This window comes from Mustelus asterias, chromosome 7 (assembly GCF_964213995.1).
Source record: "Mustelus asterias chromosome 7, sMusAst1.hap1.1, whole genome shotgun sequence".
Lineage (NCBI taxonomy): Eukaryota > Metazoa > Chordata > Chondrichthyes > Carcharhiniformes > Triakidae > Mustelus > Mustelus asterias.
In genome coordinates this window covers 123,209,473-123,236,360 of record NC_135807.1, presented here as the reverse complement: position 1 = coordinate 123,236,360, position 26,888 = coordinate 123,209,473, and the positions used below count along the sequence as shown (strand labels likewise).

At 43.0% G+C, this 26,888-nt stretch overlaps 1 protein-coding gene across 7 annotated transcripts in view; it reads left to right on the top strand.

The window, feature by feature from the left end:
• ubr5 (ubiquitin protein ligase E3 component n-recognin 5) overlaps nucleotides 1-26,888 on the top strand; it is a 148,595-nt gene that overhangs the window by 68,132 nt on the left and 53,575 nt on the right. For 6 of the 7 annotated variants that reach the window (XM_078216736.1, XM_078216738.1, XM_078216733.1 and 3 more), the window contains 8 exons: nucleotides 4,121-4,232; nucleotides 4,603-4,757; nucleotides 9,880-10,077; nucleotides 13,019-13,229; nucleotides 16,804-16,930; nucleotides 17,567-17,718; nucleotides 23,302-23,397; nucleotides 26,647-26,770. In XM_078216736.1, coding sequence (XP_078072862.1) covers nucleotides 4,121-4,232; nucleotides 4,603-4,757; nucleotides 9,880-10,077; nucleotides 13,019-13,229; nucleotides 16,804-16,930; nucleotides 17,567-17,718; nucleotides 23,302-23,397; nucleotides 26,647-26,770 — 1,175 coding nt within the window. The remainder of the gene's footprint in view (nucleotides 1-4,120; nucleotides 4,233-4,602; nucleotides 4,758-9,879; nucleotides 10,078-13,018; nucleotides 13,230-16,803; nucleotides 16,931-17,566; nucleotides 17,719-23,301; nucleotides 23,398-26,646; nucleotides 26,771-26,888) is intronic. The other variant, XM_078216734.1, reaches the window with a different exon arrangement.

Below are 26,888 nucleotides of genomic sequence, written 5' to 3'. Positions count from 1 at the left end.
TCGCCCCCCATCTCTCTGTCCTTCGCCCCCCATCTCTCTGTCCTTCGCCCCCCATCTCTCTGTCCTTCGCCCCCCATCTCTCTGTCCTTCGCCCCCCATCTCTCTGTCCTTCGCCCCCCATCTCTCTGTCCTTCGCCCCCCATCTCTCTGTCCTTCGCCCCCCATCTCTCTGTCCTTCGCCCCCCATCTCTCTGTCCTTCGCCCCCCATCTCTCTGTCCTTCGCCCCCCATCTCTCTGTCCTTCGCCCCCCATCTCTCTGTCCTTCGCCCCCCATCTCTCTGTCCTTCGCCCCCCATCTCTCTGTCCTTCCGCCCCCCATCTCTCTGTCCCTCGCCCCCCATCTCTCTGTCCTCCGCCCCCATCTCTCTGTCCTCCGCCCCCCATCTCTCTGTCCTCCGCCCCCCATCTCTCTGTCCTCCGCCCCCCATCTCTCTGTCCTCCGCCCCCCATCTCTCTGTCCTCCGCCCCCCATCTCTCTGTCCTCCGCCCCCCATCTCTCTGTCCTCCGCCCCCCATCTCTCTGTCCTCCGCCCCCCATCTCTCTGTCCTCCGCCCCCCATCTCTCTGTCCTCCGCCCCCCATCTCTCTGTCCTCCGCCCCCCATCTCTCTGTCCTCCGCCCCCCATCTCTCTGTCCTCCGCCCCCCATCTCTCTGTCCTCCGCCCCCCATCTCTCTGTCCTCCGCCCCCCATCTCTCTGTCCTCCGCCCCCCATCTCTCTGTCCTCCGCCCCCCATCTCTCTGTCCTCCGCCCCCCATCTCTCTGTCCTCCGCCCCCCATCTCTCTGTCCTCCGCCCCCCATCTCTCTGTCCTCCGCCCCCCATCTCTCTGTCCTCCGCCCCCCATCTCTCTGTCCTCCGCCCCCCATCTCTCTGTCCTTCGCCCCCCATCTCTCTGTCCTTCGCCCCCCATCTCTCTGTCCTTCGCCCCCCATCTCTCTGTCCTTCGCCCCCCATCTCTCTGTCCTTCGCCCCCCATCTCTCTGTCCTTCGCCCCCCATCTCTCTGTCCTTCGCCCCCCATCTCTCTGTCCTTCGCCCCCCATCTCTCTGCCCTCCGCCCCCCATCTCTCTGCCCTCCGCCCCCCATCTCTCTGCCCTCCGCCCCCCATCTCTCTGCCCTCCGCCCCCCATCTCTCTGCCCTCCGCCCCCCATCTCTCTGCCCTCCGCCCCCCATCTCTCTGCCCTCCGCCCCCCATCTCTCTGCCCTCCGCCCCCCATCTCTCTGCCCTCCGCCCCCCATCTCTCTGCCCTCCGCCCCCCATCTCTCTGCCCTCCGCCCCCCATCTCTCTGCCCTCCGCCCCCCATCTCTCTGCCCTCCGCCCCCCATCTCTCTGCCCTCCGCCCCCCATCTCTCTGCCCTCCGCCCCCCATCTCTCTGCCCTCCGCCCCCCATCTCTCTGCCCTCCGCCCCCCATCTCTCTGCCCTCCGCCCCCCATCTCTCTGCCCTCCGCCCCCCATCTCTCTGCCCTCCGCCCCCCATCTCTCTGCCCTCCGCCCCCCATCTCTCTGCCCTCCGCCCCCCATCTCTCTGCCCTCCGCCCCCCATCTCTCTGCCCTCCGCCCCCCATCTCTCTGCCCTCCGCCCCCCATCTCTCTGCCCTCCGCCCCCCATCTCTCTGCCCTCCGCCCCCCATCTCTCTGCCCTCCGCCCCCCATCTCTCTGCCCTCCGCCCCCCATCTCTCTGCCCTCCGCCCCCCATCTCTCTGCCCTCCGCCCCCCATCTCTCTGCCCTCCGCCCCCCCATCTCTCTGCCCTCCGCCCCCCATCTCTCTGCCCTCCGCCCCCCATCTCTCTGCCCTCCGCCCCCCATCTCTCTGCCCTCCGCCCCCCATCTCTCTGCCCTCCGCCCCCCATCTCTCTGCCCTCCGCCCCCCATCTCTCTGCCCTCCGCCCCCCATCTCTCTGCCCTCCGCCCCCCATCTCTCTGCCCTCCGCCCCCCATCTCTCTGCCCTCCGCCCCCCATCTCTCTGCCCTCCGCCCCCCATCTCTCTGCCCTCCGCCCCCCATCTCTCTGCCCTCCGCCCCCCATCTCTCTGCCCTCCGCCCCCCATCTCTCTGCCCTCCGCCCCCCATCTCTCTGCCCTCCGCCCCCCATCTCTCTGCCCTCCGCCCCCCATCTCTCTGCCCTCCGCCCCCCATCTCTCTGCCCTCCGCCCCCCATCTCTCTGCCCTCCGCCCCCCATCTCTCTGCCCTCCGCCCCCCATCTCTCTGCCCTCCGCCCCCCATCTCTCTGCCCTTCCGCCCCCCATCTCTCTGCCCTTCGCCCCCCATCTCTCTGCCCTTCGCCCCCCATCTCTCTGCCCTTCGCCCCCCATCTCTCTGCCCTTCGCCCCCCATCTCTCTGCCCTTCGCCCCCCATCTCTCTGCCCTTCGCCCCCCATCTCTCTGCCCTTCGCCCCCCATCTCTCTGCCCTTCGCCCCCCATCTCTCTGCCCTTCGCCCCCCATCTCTCTGCCCTTCGCCCCCCATCTCTCTGCCCTTCGCCCCCCATCTCTCTGCCCTTCGCCCCCCATCTCTCTGCCCTTCGCCCCCCATCTCTCTGCCCTTCGCCCCCCATCTCTTGCCCTTCGCCCCCCATCTCTCTGCCCTTCGCCCCCCATCTCTCTGCCCTTCGCCCCCCATCTCTCTGCCCTTCGCCCCCCATCTCTCTGCCCTTCGCCCCCCATCTCTCTGCCCTTCGCCCCCCATCTCTCTGCCCTTCGCCCCCCATCTCTCTGCCCTTCGCCCCCCATCTCTCTGCCCTTCGCCCCCCATCTCTCTGCCCTTCGCCCCCCATCTCTCTGCCCTTCGCCCCCCATCTCTCTGCCCTTCGCCCCCCATCTCTCTGCCCTTCGCCCCCCATCTCTCTGCCCTTCGCCCCCCATCTCTCTGCCCTTCGCCCCCCATCTCTCTGCCCTTCGCCCCCCATCTCTCTGCCCTTCGCCCCCCATCTCTCTGCCCTTCGCCCCCCATCTCTCTGCCCTTCGCCCCCCATCTCTCTGCCCTTCGCCCCCATCTCTCTGCCCTTCGCCCCCCATCTCTCTGCCCTTCGCCCCCCATCTCTCTGCCCTTCGCCCCCCATCTCTCTGCCCTTCGCCCCCCATCTCTCTGCCCTTCGCCCCCCATCTCTCTGCCCTTCGCCCCCCATCTCTCTGCCCTTCGCCCCCCATCTCTCTGCCCTTCGCCCCCCATCTCTCTGCCCTTCGCCCCCCATCTCTCTGCCCTTCGCCCCCCATCTCTCTGCCCTTCGCCCCCCATCTCTCTGCCCTTCGCCCCCCATCTCTCTGCCCTTCGCCCCCCATCTCTCTGCCCTTCGCCCCCCATCTCTCTGCCCTTCGCCCCCCATCTCTCTGCCCTTCGCCCCCCATCTCTCTGCCCTTCGCCCCCCATCTCTCTGCCCTTCGCCCCCCATCTCTCTGCCCTTCGCCCCCCATCTCTCTGCCCTTCGCCCCCCATCTCTCTGCCCTTCGCCCCCCATCTCTCTGCCCTTCGCCCCCCATCTCTCTGCCCTTCGCCCCCCATCTCTCTGCCCTTCGCCCCCCATCTCTCTGCCCTTCGCCCCCCATCTCTCTGCCCTTCGCCCCCCATCTCTCTGCCCTTCGCCCCCCATCTCTCTGCCCTTCGCCCCCCATCTCTCTGCCCTTCGCCCCCCATCTCTCTGTCCATTCTCTCCCCTCCTCTCCTCCTCTCTGCCTTCCTCCCTCCATGCACCCCTCCCCCCATCCTCCTCTCTGTCCTTTCTCCTCCCCCCCCCCCCCCCCCACCCCCCCTCCTCCTCTGTCCTTCACCCCCCCCCTCCTTGAATCTCCCACTACATCTGTGCACTTAACTCTTTTCTCCCTCCCCAATAGCCACTTGCTTCATGCTGGTATTGCTCGTACATTTTCTGGGCACCTTCAGCTGTGTTGTGGGTAACCAACTGATTTATTTATTCTTCCTTCCATGATGCTGTTGGATCTGTGTGTAGAACTGTGGTGTATTGTTTTTGCTGCGGGGAAAAAAGGTTGTAAAGTATGCATGTAGAATCATGACTGTGTTTATAATGAAGTTATTATAACAAAACGTTAGCAGAGCTTCTCGCTACAACATACTGATTACTGTTTATATCTTGTTTCTTCTCTATATTGCTTCAGGTTGTGAAAACAGGTGGGACACCAAAGATTCCAGACTGTTTCCAGCGCACCCCTAAAAAGCTGACTATCCCAGACAAAGCAGAGATCCTTGCAGTGAACGTGGATTCCAAGGGTAAGTGCAACAGCTGGCCTTGTGCTCTATAAATCTATTGGTATCGCTGTGGTTTATAATTGTAAAGAAAATGGAAGACTTGTGTTGTCATTGTGGTATTTTACCTCCGGTTTCCAGCACCTTGCTGAAACCAGCATATATCATCTGCAAACTTGCAAATCATTGCTGTTTATTTGAAAAATTCATTTGTACACTTTAATTCAATTAAAGTTTATGATCAAAATAACAAAAAGTAATTTATTTAACAAGGCTTAATCTGTAATTTGGACCCATTATTGGCTAAGGTAATTACGGGATGAGATGTTTATATAAGAGATGGTCACCCAATAGTTGTGTGATTTACTCATGTCTATTGTAACTACTCTACCAGGTGTTCATACTGTGCTGAAGACTGGTAGCTGGGTACGCTACTGTATCTTCGACCTAGCTACAGGGAAAGCTGAACAGGAGCATAACTTTCCTACAAGTAGTGTTGCCTTCCTTGGCCAGAATGAGCGCAATGTGGCAATTTACACAGCTGGGCAGGTATGTTGTATTTTAATTTTCGATCGCTTCATAAATGCTAATCCAGTAGCATGATCAGCTACGTTGGTGGTTGTTGCTGGACAAGCAAGCCACAGGCTGTACATTCAGATCCCACCAGGGTAGGTTGTGAGCCTGAACTCAATAAATATTGTAATTTTGAATGCACTAGGATTGTTGCTAAAAACTTAATTCATTCTTGATCTCTCTCGGAGAACAGAATCTACTCCTCCCTGGTGAAGCATACGTGTGATTCTAATCTCCTGATGCATAATTAGCATTCGTGCCCTTGGAGCAGCTAGGGATGAGTAAAATATATATCTTTGCCTGTAACTGATGAATAAAATATTAATAAAAATCTGTATATTTCATTTTCTTCACTTGATCGTGCTCTGTGTCCACGTAATTTAGTTGCTGGAATTAATTCACTAGTATTGTTTCTTAAAAAATCTGAGCCCCTATGTAGATGTTTTAATACATTACGTTCTTTCATTCAATGTAGAGATTTGAGTTTGCTCATATTATAAATACTTAAAAGTTAATATGCAAGCAATTAGGAAGCCAAATGTCGTGCTGGCCTTTATTGCAAGAGGATTGGACAAGATCTTGTACAAGAGTAATGTCTTGCTGCATTCACTCTCACTTTATCTCTGATGTCCAGCTCTTGTCTGTTTTAACCAAGGCTGTAATGAGATCAGGAGCTGAGTGACCCAGACGGAACCCAAACTGAGCGTCAGTGAGCTGGTTATTGCTAAGCAAGTGCTGCTTGATAGCACTGTTAGGATATAGGCAGCACAATTTTGACTCGCCTCCAGTTTATGAAGCATAGAACGTGGAAACCAGCTAGGAGTGCATTTCAATAGCTGAGTCTGGTGATTATAGAGACGTGAATTGTGCACAGTCTTGGTCCCCTTATTTGAGAAAAGATGTAGTGGCATTGGAGGCATTTCAGAGGAGGCTCACGAGATTGATTCCCGAGATGAGGGGTTTGTCGTGTGAAGAGAGATTGAACCATTTAGGCTGGAATTTAGAAGAATGAGGGGAGATCAAATTGAGGTATACAAGATGATAAAAGGTATGGATAAAGTAGATATAGAGAGGATGCTCTCTCTTGTGGGGCATTCTAGGACGAGGGGCCATAGCTTTAGGCTAAGGGGTAGCAAATTTAAAACAATTGAGGAGAAACTACTTCTCCCAAAGGGTTGTGAATCAGTGGAATTCGTTACCCCAAAGCGGTGGATGCTGGGACAGTGAGTAAATTTAAGGAGCAGGTAGACAGATTTTTAATTAGTAATGGGTTGAAGGGTTATGGGGCGAAGGCAGGAAAATGAGGATGAGGAGGATATCAGCCATGATCGAATGGTGGAGCAGACTTGATGGGCCAAGTGGCATAGATTTGCCCCTATAACTTATGAAATTATGAATGAGGTTCTTTGCAGCAGATAAGCTGAGGTGGGATGAAATTGAACAATGTTATGAAGGTGGATCTTGGGATCTAATATGGTGCCAAGGTTGTAAACAAGTTGGGTTTAGTCTGATTATTGCCAAGGAGAGGGATGGAGTTGGGAGCTAGGGAATGGAATTTGGACCGGGGACATGAGATAGTGACTTAAGTCTTCCTGGTATATAATTGAGGAAATTTCTTCTTATCCAGTGTTTGATGTCAGAAGAGCATTTTGATAATGTAACAGTGGTTAAAATTGAGTGAAGGTGAAACAGTAGTCCTTGGGTGTCATCAGTGTACATGTGAAAATAACCCTGCTTTCGGATGATATCACGGAGGGCAGTCTGGAGATGAGCATTTGGAATCTCACAAGCGGTAACTTGGCTTAGGAGTCAATTATGAGAGGGAGTAAGGTAGCCGATCAAACCATTGGAGAAGGCTCGCTGGATCAGATTGTTTGTTGCACATCATTTTCATGTATCAGTGTTCCAAGTTTGTCGTTCGTCCTGTGAGGCATCGGTTTTTTATTTTTGTAAGCGCAATCATTCATGGAATGCAGCCAGCAAGGCCAGCATTTATTGTCCATGCCTAATGACCTTTGAGAAGAAGTTGGTGAAATGCTGCAGCGTACTGTTGGGGAGTTCCAGAATTTTGACCCAGTGACAATGAAGGAATAGTGATACATTTCCAAGTGAGGGTGGTGTGCGACTTTAATGGTAACTTGAAGATGATGTTCCTCTGTACCTGCTATTCTCCTAAATAGCTGAGGTTGCAAGTTTGGAAGGTGCATCTTATAAATAAACATGATGAAGTCATGTTGATGTATGGGGTGCTAATCAACTGTATGTTTTGTCCTGGATGATGTTGATCTTTGAGTGTTGTTGGAGCTGATTTGTCTAGACAAGTGGAGAGTATTCATCACACTGTTAACTGGGGCCTTGATGGTGATGGAAATTCTTTGGGAAGTCAGGAAGTGAGCCACTTGACACAAAATAGTTATAAAATTTGTTTTGGTGGTAACACGCTAATATTGTTGGACCATGGGACAAGCTTGATTATGGAAAATTATTTTTCTCCTCTGCAGGTAAGAATATTTAGCTAATGTGCACGCATAGAAAGTTGACATTTGCATTAATTTGTTGAGTTATCACGGTTAGAGCAGAACTTTGATTCAACAATTGCTTAATGAGTTTAAATAATAGTCATAATGTAATTTGTGTTTATCCCTGATGAGTAGTACTCCTGGATGATTGGGTATTGGATCGGCTTGAACCAGTTGTGTAGATTTTCTCTGACACCTCTTTGTATTGAATCCTTTCAGCAAGCTGTGTTGATGTTGAAGGTGATCAGTTTGAATGTGTAGTGCATAAGGCCTTGATAGTGCTGACATAATGCTAGGATTACTACTTTGTGCAATCTTGCATGTGGAGGTTGAAATAGCGAAGGTGATTGATTGTATTCCTTATTGAATGCAGCGAATGACTTTTTCTGAATTTTTATTTTGAATATTAAGGTGAATGAAAAGCAGTTCTATTTTCGTACACAAGGTTCTTGTACCATGATCACTATCTAGTGGTTGTTCAGTTGTTCCCATTTCTTTTTTACTTGCTGCCTTGTGGTGATATGAGCCAAAGAGACGATGTTAGGCTCCAAATGACAACACCCAGTTATATATCAGTACCAAGTGGCTCAATGTATTCACTGGCTTTGTGTTGTCAGACTAGTCCAACATGGAGTTTTGGTGAGATAAAACTTACTTCAATTAAACAGTGGGTAGACCCAAACCATTTTTGTTTTATCTCTTCTCTTTACTCTCTCTCTCTCTCTCTCTCTCTCTCTTCTCCTCCTCCTCCTCCTCCTCCTCTCCCCCCTCCTCCTCCTCTCCCCCCCCCAAAATAAAATTTTTGCTCCATTGCCACCCCATCTCCTGTTCTGCTCCGTTTGGTTACCTTCAGACTCTATTTACAATGCTGTCATGGGCAATCTCCTTTCTTCATGCTACATAAACTTCATCCAAAACTTGGCTGCTACGTACTCTGACCTGCACCAAGTACTGCTCAATTATCATCTCTGTATTCGCTGACTGACATTGCACCCAGGTCCACCCAAACTACAATTTAAAATTCTCATCCTCATTCAAGATGCCTCATGGACTCACCCATCCATCTTTCTGTAACCTCTTGAGAACTCTATCATCCTCTGACTCTGGTCCCTTGAACACACTCCTATCCCTTATGCATACTCCACTCATTTACCTCACAGTTGAGGACTGTGTATTCAGCTGCTTGGGCTTCAAACTCTGCGAGTTCCTGCTTAACTCTCTCTGCTTCTCCACTACTTCCATCATGCTCCTTACCCCCCTGCCTCCCTTCGACCAAGCTTTCAGTTATTGAATTTAATATATCTTTCTTTGGCTCAGTGTTTGTCCTTGGACATATTCCTAAGTTAAAGGTGCTATATAAATGTGAGCTCCTGAGCCATTGACATTCCTGCTGTTATAGTCTATGTTGCACTTCCTGCTCTGAGTTAAAGGTGTTGTTTGGAGATTGGTAGGGTGGAAGGTTGATTGATTAATTGGGTGACATAAAAGGTTGGTGTCTCCAGGTAATTACACTTTTTCCATCCAATGGGATGGTGGCACCACTTATTCATAAGTAGAGGCTGGAAGTCAAAGTGCAGCTATGCGTTGAGTAGGAAATCTAATATTTTCTGATAATGAACAAACATTTTTTAAACTTTAGACTTGCTGGATTTAGACCTAATGTTGGTTTGTGGGTAGCAAAGAATTGAGAAAGGTGATTTATGATCTTAGTGTAGATGTGAAGGCTGCTTAATAAAACCATTCAGTGTCCGGAAGTTGCAACTATATTGTGACAATTGATGTGCGCATTGGTCAGTGTTGATTGCAAATATTGATAGAAAAATGTGTCGATAGACGGGGAGTACGGATAACCTCATTGCAGGTAGTATGTGATTTTGTCAGTTAAAGATTTTTAATATGACAAGTATTTGTGTATTTTAAAAGGTTAAATTTTTAATACACAGGGCAGCACAGTGGTTAATACCGCTGCCTCAATTCAATTCCCGGCTTTGGTCACTGTCAGCTGACTCTGCATGTTTTCCCCGTGTCTGCATGGGTTTCTTCCCACAGTCTGAAAGGTGTGCAGGTTGGGTGCATTGGCTATGCTAAATTTCCCTCAGTGTGCCCGAGCAGGCCCCAGAGTATGATGACTGGGGGATTTTCACAGTAACTTAATTGCAGTGTTAATGTAAGCCTACTTGTGACACTAATAGATAAACTTAAACTATACTGTTACCTTTCAGGAAAATGATTCATTTTCTTAACCTTGTGCCATGATCACACAAATTCAGCTGCATTTTACTATTCAGAAAGGAGCTTTGAAGAGTTAGTTTGGTTTTGTGAGAATAGTAAGTTTGAACTAAGAGCGAGAGGTCATAGCTAGCCTGGCTAGTGTGACATAACTTGTTCAGTTAGCTGAGCCTTCATTGTCTGCTTCAATTTTTAACCTTGTATGTATATTTTATAGCTTAGGTGTGTTTGTGATGAGGGCAATTGACAAACTATCAGAATTGGCTATGAATTATGTGAATTCTGGGGAAATTCATGTCAATTGCATATTTGAGAATACATTTCTGATTGCATATTTTTGTTATTTTTAGGAATCTCCCATCATCTTAAGGGATGGAAATGGCACAATCTACCCAATGGCTAAAGATTGTATGGGTGGAATCCGTGATCCTGACTGGTTAGATCTCCCACCAATTACTAGCCTCGGAATGGGGATTCATTCTTTGACAAATCTTCCTGCAAATTCATCCATTAAGAAGAAAGCAGCTGTCATAGTAATGGCTGTAGAGGTAGGTTGATCAACTTAAGGTTGAATATCCCACATTTATATTATTGGTATTTTCGGTTCATCACTGTTGTGTTTGTGAACTAAATATTAATTAGTAAAACATAGCCTTATTTGAATGTCATATACCACATGTAATCATCGGCTGAACCAGTGTTAGTGGGGGAGAGGCAAACTAGGCTTTGCAGGTGTATTTTAGTAATTTTCGACATTCTGTCCTTATTTTTGTGTACAGTACTTTTGGTCTATGGTTTGGCAACACAAATCTATTCATATGCACTGAATTCAATCCCTTTCCCACACCGTAAGATCTCAAATCAAATCTCCTCACTTGTCCAGAGAAAAACATTTTGGCACTGCATGCTTATTTTGGGTAATCAAGGACCCTTTAGAACTAGCTATCAATGAAGAACAGTACAATTGTTCCTGTAACATTTCTCCGCACACTCCTACTCTTGCACACTGCTACAGCACTGGTCACAAATTCTCAGATCCAGGTACTGCAGCACCTAGATGACCCACATGGTGCGCGTGCCTGATTGGAGTGCCAGCAACTTGCACAACAGCAGATTCATCTACACTAAACTGACCTCTGCCAGATTCTTCCTAGATTGCGAACAAATCTGGATTCAGTCTCTCCCTTCTGAGGCCACCCACACACACCTCTACCATTCCAGCATCCTCATCTAAATTATTGACAAAGATGGTAAACAGCAGCAGCCTGCACAGCAATCAGTAACAATCAGCTGGATTAAACATTGGTCATTAAATTATTCTGAGGCATTATTTTGTGGAAGTAATCTCCAGAATTTCCATGCTGCTGGGGACTGCCAATACGCATGAAATGAGCATTAAGACAGCATATGCATCTAAAATGTGATATCTCAATTTAATTTGAGTTGTGGTACTATGTTGATCTACATTTTGTACATGGATTTTTGGGATGAGAAGTTTCAATTTGCCAGCAGCCCATGATCTTGCTTTCACATGATTTGAACGTATAGCTTTAAAGATGAGCAATAAAAATGCTATTGCACAATCTTGCGACAACAGCAACTTCTGTTTATGTGGCAACTCTAGCATATACATGTGAAGCACCTTGGGATTTTATCAGTAAAGAAAGCATTAGTAAACTGGCAGAATGAGCATGTAATTGGCAAATTAATTTCAATACAGGCAAATGCGAGGTATTAAATCTTGATAACACAGGCTTGCTGCTGCTTGGATAATAGTCTTAATGGAGTAAAAGAGCAAAGAGATCTCGGGGTACAGATGCACAAAAGCAGGATTAATCATTTTTGAGGGGAATAAAGCAAATTACGCACTAGATAGGTGAGGGCAAGTGTGGTGGGTGGTGTCATGTCTAGAGGGGTAGAATTAAAAAGCAGAGAAGTTACATTATACTTGTACAGAGCCTTGGTGAGACCATGCTTGGAGTATTGTGAACAGTTCGAATCTCCACAGAGCATTGAAAAAGGTGCAAAAAGAAGCCACAAAGTTGTCGCAGTACTGAGAAGTCATACCCACCAGGAAAGGCCAAACAGGATGAGGCTGTTTTGTCTGGAAAAGAGACAACTGAGAGATTAAGGTTTTTAAATTCACAAGGGGGATTGACAGGGTAGATGTAGAGAAATATTTCCACTTGTGTAGACCAAAACTTAGGACCATAAATATAACACAAGCCACCTGGCCCAAGTGGACTGCCTCTGTGTTGTACGTTTTATGTAATATTTGACAGTCAGCTACATAGAGAGGATAGGACAGGTAACCAAAAGTTTGATCAAAGAGCTAAGTTTTAAGGATTGACTTAAAGGTAAAAGAGTTGCAAAGATTTAAGAAGGAAATTACACTGCTTGGGCCGAGACACCTAAAGATACAGTCACTGAAGGTGAAATGGTTTTAAAAAAGAGCTGGTGATCTGCAAGAGACCAGAACTGCAACAAAGAGATCTGAGAATTTTAGGGCAGGAGATGGATAGAATGAGAGGTGAAGCCTTGGAGAGATTTGAAAGCAAGGATGAGATTTTAAGTAAAGCCATCGTTGGACTGGAGCCTTTTGTTTAGTACACAAGAGGGTTGATGGATAAATGTGATTTGGTGTGAATTAAGATACACACAGCACAGTTTTTAATGAGCTCAAGCTTGGGGCCAGCCAGGAGAGCATTGCAATTTATCTTAATGATGAATATAATTGGAGAAAATTTCTTCCAATTTTGGAACCTACATGTGGAAATATTTTTTTAAAATCCTGTGCAAGACCCAAAGAGGAACATTTTGCTTTGATTTGCCTGGTATCCCCTGCAAATCAATATTCTTAAATATTATGCCACTTAAAAGTTTTATGTTAAAAGGATGTTACTGAAGTTTAAAAACTAGCACTCTTGATTGGCAATTGGTAGAAATTAAAAAGAGAAAGATACTTTATATTCAACAACTAAATAGATCATTATTCAGAGGGTCTTTTAGGAAAATTGGTTATTGGTGGAATTGTTAGTTCTATTGCGGCTTTTCCATGAACTTTTTTAAACATAAAATTAATGGAGATATCACCAATTCAAGATGTTTTTACTTTGCTCATTTTATTTCAAAATGGATTGTTTTTAAAATGTAAAAAAATAGTTCTTTTAGTTCTTTAAGGGCATAATGTTCGGGTTTTTAAAAAAAAACTTGTGTGGAGATTGTACTATGTTGCATACAGCACAGTTTACATATACTGCTTCCGGTATACACTACTTAGTCATTGAACCCTCTTAATTCATCTTTAGTACAATGATACTGAAAGAGATCTTCAGTTTATACATTGTACAAAAAGGGCAGAGAAATTTAGCTACATGCATGTATATGTTAGATATTCTGAACCAGGACAGTTGCCATGCTGCTACGAATACTGTGAGCAAAATCTGTCAACATTATTAATCATGCTTTTTTGTTTATCACCTTCTACAGAAGCAAGCATTAATGCAGCACATATTGCGATGTGATTATGAAGCTTCCAGGCAGTACTTGATGAATCTTGAGCAGGCTGTTCTGTTGGAACAAACACCGCAAGCACTGAATACATTCTTAAGCAATCGATGTGATGGAAATCGTAACGTTTTACATGCCTGTGTGTCTGTCTGTTTTCCCACAAGCAATAAAGAGACAAAGGAGGAAGAAGGTGAATTAAAACTGTCCATATGATTTGTTATTTGAAGATGAAGCTTTTTTGGTGAATGTAGAACTAAACGTTTTAGAAATATTGATACTCTGTTTTGATGCCTGTCTAGTGCCATCAGTCACTTTAAAAATGATACACATTAAATATGGATATTAGGTGAGGATAGCATTTTAGTGCACCTGGAGAGGAAAGACTACTCAAACCGGTCTTGGACGTATCATAAAGTTACGTGACGCCCCTGAGGGATGTGGGGATAGTGTGGGAATGTAAGGTAGAATACCAGCCATGGTTACATTAAATGGCTGAGCAGACCCCCAGGGCTGAACGTTCTTCTCTGCTCTATTTCTTGTTTCCATACGACTTCTGCAATGAGGGATTCTAGTGGAAAGCATTTTCTTTTCTAACTGTTTGCTTAATGAATGAAAAATCAAAATTTGACATCTTGAGTGGAGATCACAGTTTCTTCAACATTTGTTGTCCCTCAGTTATCAGGAAGGGAGCATTTTCAATTTGGCTTCTCTCCTTCCACTTAATTATTCGGCCGCTTGAATTGCAGGCATGGTCAAAGGGATTGTGACATTCCACACAGTTCAGCCTGAAACTGGCAATGAGACCATTTGGCCAAGCCTTATTCTGGGGTAGTGATCATTAATATTCAGAAACTTTTTCGCCTGAGAACATTAAGTTTGCTGCCAGCACTGGGTTCTTTTGTTTAAAAAAAAAGTTTAAAAGCTTTTGGGACTTTTGATATTTCATGCTCAATGGGAACATGTTGTTAACTTAAGATCTGGATAATTAAAGAGAATGACGAGACTCAATTATATTTCTCCTAATTTAAGCCTGAACTTGGGGTGGCACTTTTGCCCTGCTGCTCTTTGTAGCATCTTGTGATGTCAAATTCATGTCTTGGAATATCATCAATTGTATTGAATATGACTCTGCTAGAGGGATCAAATGGGGCTCAAATTTCACTTTGTTTATATTCTGATCACCAGAAGTCATAATTGGAACATTAATAGTAATGGTGCAATTAAAACTTATGTCCTCACTTGCACTCGTTCAAAAAAACTCATTTCATGTAGTGATCTAACAATTAGGATCTTTAAACTTTGCTCTGAATGGGGAGCTTTGCCACAGAACCAAGAATTGCACTTTTACTTATGTACTTTGCTCAGAAGTTACATAATTTGCTCACCATGCATGCATCCCTTTGATAAGTGAAAAAAACACCCTGTCAGTTTCATTTTTTTCATTCATGTTTAAGAGCACTGACGGGAGACCAACTTGGATTTTGCCTAAGCTGTGAGGAGGACACAGAATCGGCACAGGGATACACAGATAGGTTAAATGAGTGGGCAAGAAGGTGGCAGCTTGGAGTATATTGTGATAAATTATGAGGTCATTCACTTTAGTAAGAGTAGAAAACGGAACGGTACTTAAACTATGAAATGTTGGTGTTTAGAAGAATTTGGGAACCCTTGTATACTAAACACAAAGTTAACGTGTGAGTGAGTTGACAGGATTTTTCATTTTTTGTCTGGTAAGACGAAGGCGATAAAATATTTGAAGCGGAGAAAAATTGCTGGGCTATGGGAAAGAGCAGGGGAATAGGACTGATTGGATAATTCTTTCAAAGAGCTAGCACAGGCATGATAGGCAGAATGACCGTTTGTGAGGTGATTCGAAACGTTGGCTCTACTCTCTCCTCAGATGCTGTCAGACTTGCTGAGATTTTCCAGCATTTTCTATTTTTGTAATGGAATATTTTAAACCCAAAAACAGTGGTTCACATCTTACCTACTCCATTAGTGTAACATAGTCTGATTTAGCCCTGAATGAGTTTTTTGCATTCTGACTGAAAACGTTTGGCTCGCTTACCATAGTGGCTCAGCTATTAGCTATATAAAAAAAAAAGCTCTAATTTTTTGATACCCATCCGATGACTCCTCTTCAGAGTTCATAATTTGTTCAAAGGTTATTGGGTGTTTAACTCGACCAGACTGAGCTTCTCTTGGTACAGCAACTGTAGTTTTCCACTAGATATTGCTAGCCATCGTCTACTTACAATTCCATTGTCCACTTACGTTCGTATCTTAAAAGGGGGTAAAGATAATATTGTACAGAAGCATAACTTGGAGCTAGCTGAGTCTCCATCTGTTCATACTGAACTATGAAGCCTCCTAATAAAATGTTGGTGTATTCCTTTATTCAGCATAAAGCGTGAGTTGAGTATTATATCGTTGTGGGTCTTGTAGCTTTGGAGATTCAAGGATCACATGGGAATCTAGGTCTTTGAAAGAATTATCCAATCAGTCCTATTCCCCTGCTCTTTCCCATAGCCCAGCAATTTTTCTCCGCTTCGAATATTTTATCGCCTCCGTCTTACCAGACAAAAAATGAAAAATCCTGTCAACACATTCACACGTTAACTTTGTGTTTAGTATACAAGGGTTCCCAAATTCTTCTAAACACCAACATTTCATAGTTTAAGTAACGTTCTGTTTTCTACTCTTACTAAAGTGAATGACCTTATATTTTATCACAATATACTCCAAGCTGCCACCTTCTTGCCCACTCATTTATAAAACCATCCTTTCCTTAATTTACCTATATGTTAAATTGCTGATATTTAGCAGATTTTGGCATTTCATTTGGGATTTATTCAATGAGGATAAGTCTACAAAATGTATTAGGGAATCCTTTATAAAACTCCAAGCATGCAAAATTAAAATTAAAATGAACACAAGAAATAGGGCAGGTTGTCTGGGCTTGGGGATTATGTAGGCTGTGGTTCACAGTTTAGTGAACCCTGCTCCACACACAAAAGCATGGATTGGCACCTGTACAGTGTAGTTCTGTCGCACCAGATTATAGTCTAGCCAAAGTCTTTCTTTATCAAATAGAGATTGTTTAAATAATATAACTTGCAGACCATTCATTTTAATATATTCCAGATAATTGATCATTTAATGTGACATAGTCTTTAAGGTTATCAACTTCTCTCACTTTGTTTAACCGTTTACTTGGCCAATAATTATTCTGTTCATAAAAATCTGTAATATCAATCAGAGTAAGTTTCATTCAGCATAATATAAGAGCTATGCAGGCTGACTATAGTTGCAAAATATATACCTTTCAATTCTTTAGCAAATATGTGAAATTTATATTGAATATTGAAAATAATTTTGAGTGGGAGGAAAAGGACACGATGCGCCATTTGATATGCGCACTTGAAGAATCCTGAGAGCACATCCAGAATGCTGCACTGTTTATCCTGAATGTTGATCAGAGTCAATAATTAAAAGAACTTTGGAATTAATTATCCCATCTTCTTGGGAGGAAAGTTGCAATGAGGGGTGGTGCTTTTGAACAGTTTATAACTGCAAATACATTTTCACACCAAGTTCACCTCAATAAATTGCTGAACCTCTCCCATTTCAGAAAATCTACATTGGTGAATGAAGTGACCTCTAAAATGAACTTTATTTCAGGTGTATACTTTGGTCTTGCTTGTTCTATTCCTTTTGTATTATTGTTACTGAGACCTAGTGACTTAAGTACTTCTGTCCCACAGAAGCAGAGCGCTCTGAGAGGAATACGTTTGCAGAGAGATTATCAGCAGTTGAGGCCATTGCAAATGCAATTTCAGTGGTGTCGAGTAACAGCAGTGGGAACAGGACTGGGCCGTCCAGCAGTCGCAGGTAAGTGCAAATATAAAGATAAGCTGTTTTAGTCGCTAGACATTAACTGTGCCCATTATCCAAATGCAGCCTTGGCCTGATCTACCCTCCCAGACGGAAGCCCCTGGAAGCCGGAGCTCTGACTGAATATTTTCATTGTGGGTGGGGGTGAGAAGCTGGGGTACAAAGGAAGCTTGCGCCACTTATTATCTTGGAGGATTGGGGTGGTTGAAAGATAGTTGTTGAGTAGTTACAAGGGTAATTTTCTACTTTTTTAATTGGAGCTTCAGGTTTCCAAATTAAATTGAATGCATTGGTGTTAGCTTCTGGAAAGAAAGGCAGCACTTGCAGTGCGTGCATTCCAAAGTTTGTGAGAGCATTAATGGCTGAAGCTATCTCAATCTGGTTCATAAACTGCTTCACCCACTAGGATGAAAGTTAAGCTAATATCATTCCAACTTTTCATTTAATTTTCAATGTATATATTGTGTGGTTAGAATTCTATTTATGTTACAACTGGTTTACTTTTTAGTAAAACCCAGTGACCTAATATCAGGTGTCCCTGGCTAATGATCGTAGCAGTTAACTGGGTTATGGTAGGAAATGAGATTATATTTAACCCCAAAATAAATGTCTTCCACTAATTTATCCATCCAGTTTAAGATTGCGTGAGATGATGAGGCGCTCACTTAGAGCAGCGGGCTTAGGACGGCATGAATCCGGTGCTTCATCCAGTGACCATCAGGATCCAGTATCTCCCCCTATTGCTCCGCTTAGCTGGGCACCAGATCCACCTGCAATTGATCCAGGTTAGTATTTCCTGATATAACAAAATAATTTGAATGCTAGATTCTGATTAAAGTTGTAGCAAGAGAATTTGAAGAGTAATTTCACCATGAAATTGTTAGATATTAGTGTGCATTTGCAAAGTAGGCGGACACCTTGGACAGCTACTGCATCCCTGTAGTTGATATACATAGAGTGCACATACAAAAGAAAATAGTTGCATTTGCTGAGAAGTTAAAATGGCCATATTCCCTTTCAGTGCAAGCTCATATGTTCAGATATAGAAAATTTGTGTGACTAGCCATATTGATCTTGACATTGTACGCAGAATGCTAACACTGAGACAAAAGTAGAAGTGTCTGAATAAGAATGAAAGACTTGCATTTATATCATGCTTTTTCTGACCCCCAGACATCCCAAAGCAATTTGCAGACAGTTTGAAGAGTTCTAGTGTAGGAAACACAGGCAATTTGCAATTTCACACACAGGGAAATGATCTGATTTTGGTGCTAGTTGAATCAGAAATGAAGACCAGGGACTAGGAAAACTCTGAAATTAAAACAGAAAATGCTGGATAAACTTAGGTTTGGCAGCATCTGTGGAGAGAGAAACACAGAACGTTTCGAGTCCATATGACCCTTCTACAACTGCAGAAGGGTCACGTGGACTCGACGTCAACTGTTTCTCTCTCCAAAGAAGCTGCCAGACCTGAGTTTACCCAGCATTTTCTGTTCTTATCTCCAATTTTCAGCATCCATGGTATTTTGCTTTTACCAAGAGAACCCTGTTGCTTATCTTCTGAGAGATCTGTTGCTTTCGCTTTAAAGGCAGACAGGATTTAACTTCTCATTTTAAAAGCCTGCCATCTCTGATAGTCCTGCACTCCTCCAATACTGTTGAAGTTTCTGAGCAAATGTCCTTGATCTGAAACATTAACTGTTTCTCACTCCAATGCTGCCTCACCAGAGCATTTTCTGGTTTTATTTACTTGCCAATACAGCACTGGCATGGCGACCTAAATTGTATGGGAGTGGGCCTTTATCCCACACCCATCTGACTTGGGTGAAAATGATACTGTTCTGTCAAGGAGGACACTTGTTCTTTCTACACAAAATAAGTGACAATGACATACTGTTCAATTTACTTCTGAGTGATACATTTTTATTTATTTGCATTTCACTGATTCTGGGAGCATATTATCGATCATATTGAATCCCCAATAGCTTTAGGGAGCATACACCTTCACTGCTTAACATTGAAGTTTCTGCATTTGTCTATGTTTAGATATTTTTCTATGCTTGACAAGACTTTTGTTCAGTTATTGATAACTGCAGCATTGGAATGATTTTTTTTTCATGTCAAACTCTTGGTTGGGATATACACCTGCATTCAAACATTGTCTGTTGATGCTGGGTTCTGGTGAATTGTTTATTATATCAGGTTACTTCTGGTGAAGGCCAATAACATTTTGGAATTTCAAAATAATCCATTGATTCTAAAGGGATTGGGGACACCCAATGATATGATGAGATGCTATGTAAGTGCGCATTATATTTTTTAAGGAACCGCAGCCTGTTCTGCACAACACATTGGTATTGCGAATGGGTAAGCCATTGGTGGGTAGGTATTATAGTAGCGGGTGATTTGACCTTTTGCAAAGTGACTGTGCAGTCAGGCTTGTTGAAGAAGAATCCCAACTTCAGACAGGTCGAGTTTATCACCGCTCATTGAGGTTGTTCAGAGAACAGTCCAGAATGAGTGCAACAGTGGAATGGTGTTCACTCAAGACTGGGGAGTTAACCTGTCTGTTGTAATGAAAACCGTAGACTGTTAATACCACCATTTGCTGACACCAGAACACAGTCTAATTGGGCATTAACCTTGGCTGGGACTCATTGGTAGCTACCAAAACTGTGTGGCTGGGTTGTTGTGCAACAGTGACCTCATAGCTCTGCAAGCCATCATGTCCTGTGTCACTGAATGGGTACAGATATAATAATTGATGCCGGGGGGATTAGTTAAGAGGATAGTGGACAACAGCAGTAGTACCAGTGCCAAAAAACATGTTTTAAAGCAGTAACTATCCTTTCCAGTCCATAAACTACCCACATCGCCACCTTCACTTTTGGTTGAGTCTAAGATCCTGGAACCCTCAAGATTTCCAGCATCCTTTTCTATTCTACAATTTGTTTGTTGGTTCCATATGCTTGTGCGTCAACCAAGTAAGGCACATTGATCTGAGCAGACAAGAAGTAATGTTGAATAATACAAATGTAGCCCAAAAAGCTGAACGCTTATCCAAATCTGAACTCCTCAATTACAGGTGTTTATTGAATTGCTAATGACTTTGATTAGTATGTCACCGAGTCGGGCATTTTATGCTGGAAAGCAATTGTCAGTGTAATCACTTCATAAATTCTTCTTAACAGTTGGACTGGACGTTTAACTTTTGCAGTTAAAATGGATGTAATCTCTGGAATTTGGCACTGTAGAAGCGCCTGGTTTTAAATTTCAGGCATTCTTAAACCTGCATGCTAAGGAATTACATTGTTCCGTTTCAAATGAATATTTCATTTCAAATGAATGCTAGTTTAGTCTGGAGAACAGAAAAATGTGTTGGAAATTTTTAAAATGGTGTTAATGACAATTTACGGTGCACTTTGTAGAATAGAATATACTGTACTGCGGGAAGCTAGTTACCTTTCAGAGGCGACCTCAATGGTTTAAAAGAGCCAGGCAAATGTCCAGAAGTGCCCTTCACTGATGTTTCCATTACCATGCGCCAGCACTGATTTACTGATTCCAGCCCTGACTTTCGTCTCTATATTGAAATTTGCCAAAAGAGCCCCAAAACACATTGGTTGTGAGACAGAAAACTAATTCCTCCATTTAGTAGAATAAGCTGTAGTTCAAAGGAATGATTATACAGTTAAAAATGCTGCTCCCAAGGAACAGTTGACTTTGAAAGCTAGTTGCGTGAAAATCAGAAATATTGTCATGAACATTGGACTTTTTGAAATCATCAGGCTTTTAGAAAATTCTGTCCCTCAGCAAAAAGGAGCTCCAACTTTAGAAGAGTTTGTGAATTGAGCATTGGCCCATTGGGAGTGTTCACCAAAAATTAAAGCTATAGGAAAATCTTAGGCTTTAATGCTTGGATTTTTTTTTGCTTGTTTTCTACCACTGTGAAAATAATTTGTTATGGATGTTAGAACTTGAACTCCACACTGAAGGGTAAATCCAGATGCTGCAAGAGATTTGGGAGGTTGACAGATATCTTGGAGTGTGCACTTTTACATTGGAATAGGCAGGTATTGCAGAAAATGCTTAAGATTCACATAGTCCAAGTTAGCAACCAGTCACAGCCCACCCATTTACCACATGTTTGCAACTAGAAAAGTCAGAAAAAATTATCTCCAGTGATGGCAATCTTTCTCAATCAGTAGCATAAAAGGCACATTCTGTTCTTAATTTGCTAAGCATTCTGGTGTTTTGTGACTATTGCTAACCAGAACTGGATCTGAAGAGGGTCTAGCCTTTAAAGTTGCCGAGTTACATTCCCCAAGGGCAATTCGGTTTGAACCTATACATCATCCAATATGCCGAATTGCACCACTTGTGCATTCTAGCCCAATCATAGCATCCCAATTCTGAGGCTGTTACAGCTGAATTTCTTTTCATAATTGTCCCTGAATTTCTTCAATCTGGTTGCAACTGACACTTTAAAGTTGTGGTTTTTGGATGTAATCCAAGTACGTTGTAATTATAAATTGCGGCCATCCATCACTGCCACAATAAATCACGCAAAAAAAACAGTTCTCATTCTGTGTACAATAGAAGAATGGTCCTGGTAGTGGTGGGACCTCAGCATTATTTTTGTGTAATAGCTCCAACTTGTGTAGAACTGATGTGATAGACAACTCAAGTATGACTAAGATTTGACCAGGGTGAGTGGGCTCTCAACCGAGGGATGGCTAAATCTTAAATACAGATTTTATGACCTAACTCAAATATAAGACGTAAAAGTTTGTTGCAAGACTCGATGCAGTTCAGCAGCCTTATGTTTCCTGACCTACATTAGTTCCCTGTCCAGTGGCACCTTAATTTTACAATTCTCATTATTGTTTTCAAATCCCCCCCACCCCCATGGCATTGTCCCTCCCCCTCTCTGCAACTTTCCCCAGACCCATAGCTCTCCGGGTCCTCTGTTTCATCAATTCTGGCTGCTTGCTATTCTGAGTTTTCGTCATTCCACCATTGGTGGCCGTGACTTTATCTGCCTAGGCCCTGAGCTCTAGAATTCCCATCCTAAACCTCTGACTCTCTCCCCTTTTATGAAGCTCCTTTAAAACTGGCCTCACCTGTTCTAATATCTCATTTATGTTGCTCGGTGTCAGACTATTGCTCAAGCAAATGTGTTTTTGATGCTTTAAGGAAGCTACTGGTTTCCTAATCCCAGTCTCTGGCCAATGCTGTTCTGTGCTTGACTATCAAGAAGCCATAAGACCAACCTCATTCATTTTGTTCTCCCAAAGCACATCTCCCTTTTTTTTTTAAAAAAAGCGTGATTTTAATTGGTGGTTGACAATATAAATGAGGTGCTCCTTGCTTGTGTTCCATGTGCATCATTGTCATTGGCATTTGGCTTAAAGCAGCTATTGAACTGTACATGAAGGTGTCAACTCATTGTACTTTCCTGGACTATAAATTGGGAATTGAATTTATTCTATGTAGAATGTTGGATTTGGGAGCAATTAAAGCCACCCAGTTTTCGGGATGAGAAAATAAACTATAGTACAACACAGCTTCTGCTTCACAATCTCAAGGCTCGTGTATAATAAGTATACAAATGTTTTTGCATTGTTATATGTTAATTGACTTAAAATGCCTACAATTTTGGAAATGTGTTTTATAGTCTGGTTTGTTAAAAGAGAACATGATTTTAATTTGGATGTTTTGTTTTAGTCTGAATCACAATTATCTTCCCAAATATTCTGAGCATTTAAGATCTCCAGCTGGTGCTGTTCTACCTTTTGGGCATCAGCCATCATCTTGTGCTTTCTGGTCTGCACAAATGGCCTGGCTAGTTTTTTTATAACTAAAATATGTTTTAATAGTTCTACGCAGTTTAATTATTCTCTGCCATTGTTATTTATTGAATTTATGATAATCAAGGTGAGAAGCCATTTGTTTGATTTATCTGAAGTCACTGTTACCTCTTCAGACTTTTTTTGCAACTTGAAGTATTTTGGAAGTTTTTTGAAAGATTTACAACACTGGGAGAAAGCTTCTCTATTTTGGTGAAACCAAAGTATCTTTGCCTTCAGTTCTTGCCTTTGGCATACATTAATTTCAATAGCATTACATTTTGAAATGAATGCTCTGAGCAGAGTGTAGTCAATCACTGAAATGTTTTGGAATCCCCACATAAAACTTCATGGTTCAGAAAGCTGTACAAGAAATTGCGTTAAATTATTTTACCACCACCAAAATGGAGTTCCTCCAAGTTGAAGTGGAAGGAAGGAGCATTTTTTAATAATAAAGTGTCTTTGCCAGAGTATTGTTTTGTTCTATTGATGAACGTCTGCTGTTCTGTTTACTGAAAGATGGTGACATTGATTTTATCCTGGCCCCTGCTGTGGGATCTCTTACCACAGCAGCATCTGGTACTGGACAAGGACCAAGCACATCTACCATACCAGGTGAGGATTTCAGTTCCTTTTTCTACCTCAACTTGAAGGTTTTGACCTGTGCTGGAGTTAGTTACCTTGCTCAAATAACCTTTTTCATGTCATCAGGGTCAACAAATTAGTATGGCCTTTACAAACATGCTGGTGGGGGAATGGGGATAGTCCATCACACTTAACCTCATCTGTCATGCAGGTGTCATTGGATAGAATTCAGGAGGAAAAATCCCGTGTAACTTTCACCACGTTTACTATGGAACACTAAGACAGCCTATAGTATCCCTATTACCACTTTTTGAGAGGCCAATTCCTTACCAATAGAGTTCTTGTGGAGAATGGGGGGATGGAGGTGACAGTGACAGATTCAAATTATTTTCATTGCCTGGCTTCAGACTTACTCTTATATTAGTCACAGCAAACTGACTTTTGTTATTTGCATGTCATTTTCAAAATGTTTACTTTTGATATATATTGATCTGCTTATACTTTTAAAAAAACCATATTTGCAACATAGCCTTTCACAAAGCTAGAAAGACTATATTCTTCACACACAAATCATTCAAGTTGGGGAAGAGATTTGCCTCAGAACTTCTCAGCAACTCTGCATGTTTCCTTCTCGTAACCATGGACACCGATTCCAGTTTGTTTTCAGCATCCTTTTATTATAGGCCTGGCTGAGCTCACCTAACTCCCAGCACCAACTGGGGAATTGAACCCAGGGAACTTTGTGGTTCCGTTTCCAAAGAAGGATCATGTCGAACTCGAAACGTTAGCTCTGTTTTTCTGACCACATGCTGCCAGGCCTGCTGAGTTTTTCCAGCACTGTTTTGTTTCAGATCTCCAGCATCGACAATATTTTGTTTTTATTAATTTCCTGGTTGACATGGTATGGTGACTTAATTAACCCTCAGAGCTAGGAAGGTTGCAGGCTTTATAATCAATTGCTGTCTTAACCAACCAAACAATTTGACAAATGTTACATTATTCAGTTTATTTTTGTTTCTGCACATTACAAAATAAAACTTTCATAAATTCATAAATCACAGTTTAACCTTTCAAGGTACCTTCCATAAAGTGTCCTAAAAATTTTAGCTTCTACAGTGTACTGTTTATATTGTTGCTTGATTTCTACTTTAAGACATATGGTGGCTGATATTTTTGCTTAAAAATACAAGACGCAGCCTCATTTTAGGAGTTATGTGCATTACTCTAGTTCTTCTCTGATCATAAGATCCAAATCTGTTCCATGTTTTTATTGCCTTCTAGTTTGTCATTATTGACTAAAATGCAGTCAAAGTATCTAGATGTTCATTTTAAATGCAGAAAAAACTATCTTAAATGAAAAAATAATGTTTTACTTCTCAAACACATTAAATTTGGATCTTCTATTAAGAAAGAAGTAAATTCTTGCAGATATAGAATTCCGTGTTACTTTATAGAAGTGTGTTTCACTTCTAAATGACCTTGCTCTAATTTTAAGACTATGTCCTTGTTCTGGAATCCTCTTCTAGAGGAAATAACCCCAAGATCTGTTGCAATCATCTTATTGTCTTTTGTTGCTTTACACCCTCCCCCACCAATAAAAAGCTGGTTTCCCATCCAAGGAATAGCTAGGAGGAGTGGAAATTCTGCCTGTGTGTTTAACAACATATTCTTGAGTTTCCCATCCCAGCTGATGTCATTTAGTATATCTCCCTCTTCTGGAAAGCAAGTTTTTTTTTTCTGGTGTAGTTGGAGATAAAAGTTCTCCTTTGTTACAGTTCTATTCTTGGGGCTTAAATTTTGTTACTCCTGGAATGTTGCAAAGTTGTCTTTTACCTTAAATTATTATGGTTTTCCATTGCTGTTCTTCATCTTTACTTCCTGGAAATCTGTGCAGATTCACCCTCTAAGTTGGCTGATACTATCGTCCAATTATTCTTTTCAATTTAATTTTGTTGTTTTATGTATACTGTCTGGAGGGAGACAATCCATTATAGATTAAGGTTCAGAGCTCATTATGAGCTTTTAATTCGCTGGAAAAAATTTGCATAACAAGCTGGCTTCAATTTGTGCCTCTGCAAGGTTCTTTATCGTTCATGAAAAAAATTTGTGCTGAAACTCAAAATCTGACACAGAATTGTTCCATTACTCATTCAAAATTAGACGATATGGTGAATCATTTTCCATGTCAACTTGGAAACTGTGCATGTTTTACCGAAACTCTTGATTTAATCCATAAACCGTTCCAATCTAAGAGGCAGTAAATTATTCTGCTACCATTCACAAACAAAGCGGGGATTAAAAAAAAAGGCACTGAAATCTTAATGATAGCATGTGATGAAATCTGGGCATAGGCCCAAATACATTCAAAGGAACACCCCAGTAAATCACAAGGCAGCACATTTGGGAAGAGACCTGAAATAACACTCATACTCATCCTCCTAGATTTTTTTTCAGTTGGGTCTTTCCGGTTAGCTGTTTATATATGGGAGAAATGCCTTTCCTTATTTAAAGGCAGCTGTTACTCAAATTCTTTGCTTAAGGCATTTCGAGTAGTTTCTTGTAAAACTTGTAAATGGTCGGAATAAAATCGAATAGGACTGCTGATGCAAACTTTGGAGGGATGTTAAATGCTGTATTAAAGAAAAGTCTGAGAAATGTTTTTCTAATCTAAAAATTATTGCTTCAGGAATCAATATGAGCATTAAACAGGCATTGATTTTCTTCATAAAGATGTGGGTGGAGGGTGGATGTGAAATTCCAAATGGAAGAGGAAGATAACAGATTTTGTGCAATTGTAGGAGAGCAGTTAAGTAAATATTTTAAAAGACAACACCTTCAGTTCAAAAAACTATTTCCTGATTGTTCATGTGGAGCATAAACAGATATGATCCAGATGGTCTTAATGGCCTTTTTTTAAAAAAGTACTCTCCCTACATAATTTCTCAACTCGTCTTGCTGCAAGGAGCTAAATGTAATCCTAGGGTTAATTCATCCTAAGGAACATGTCTGACTGCTGCTTGTTGCCTTACCCAAACAGCATTGTTAAGATTGGGAATTTATTGCATTTGCATACGGACATCGATCAGGACCAGCACTTGTACAAGTACAATTCTTTAACCACAATACAGGATAATGCAAGCTAAATGTACTGTCACTGAATTTTGTTTAAAGTTAAGACTTATGAGCGAAGTGTAATACTCTATGTAGTATGAAGAAAATCTGATTATAAAAGCATACCGTTCTCCATTTCACTCAAGATAATTGTTTTTTCCACTCCAGGTCCTTCATCTGAGCCGCCTGTAGTGGAGTCAAAGGACAGAAAAGCTAATGCGCATCTGATCTTAAAATTACTTTGTGAAAGTGTGGTACTGCGACCTTACCTTCGAGAATTACTTTCAGCCAAGTAAGTATGCTGTACAATTCAAATAGCTTTTCATAGAAACCCTACAGTACAGACAGAGGCCATTCGGCCCATCGAGACTGCACCGACCACAATCCCACCCAGGCCCTACCCCCATATC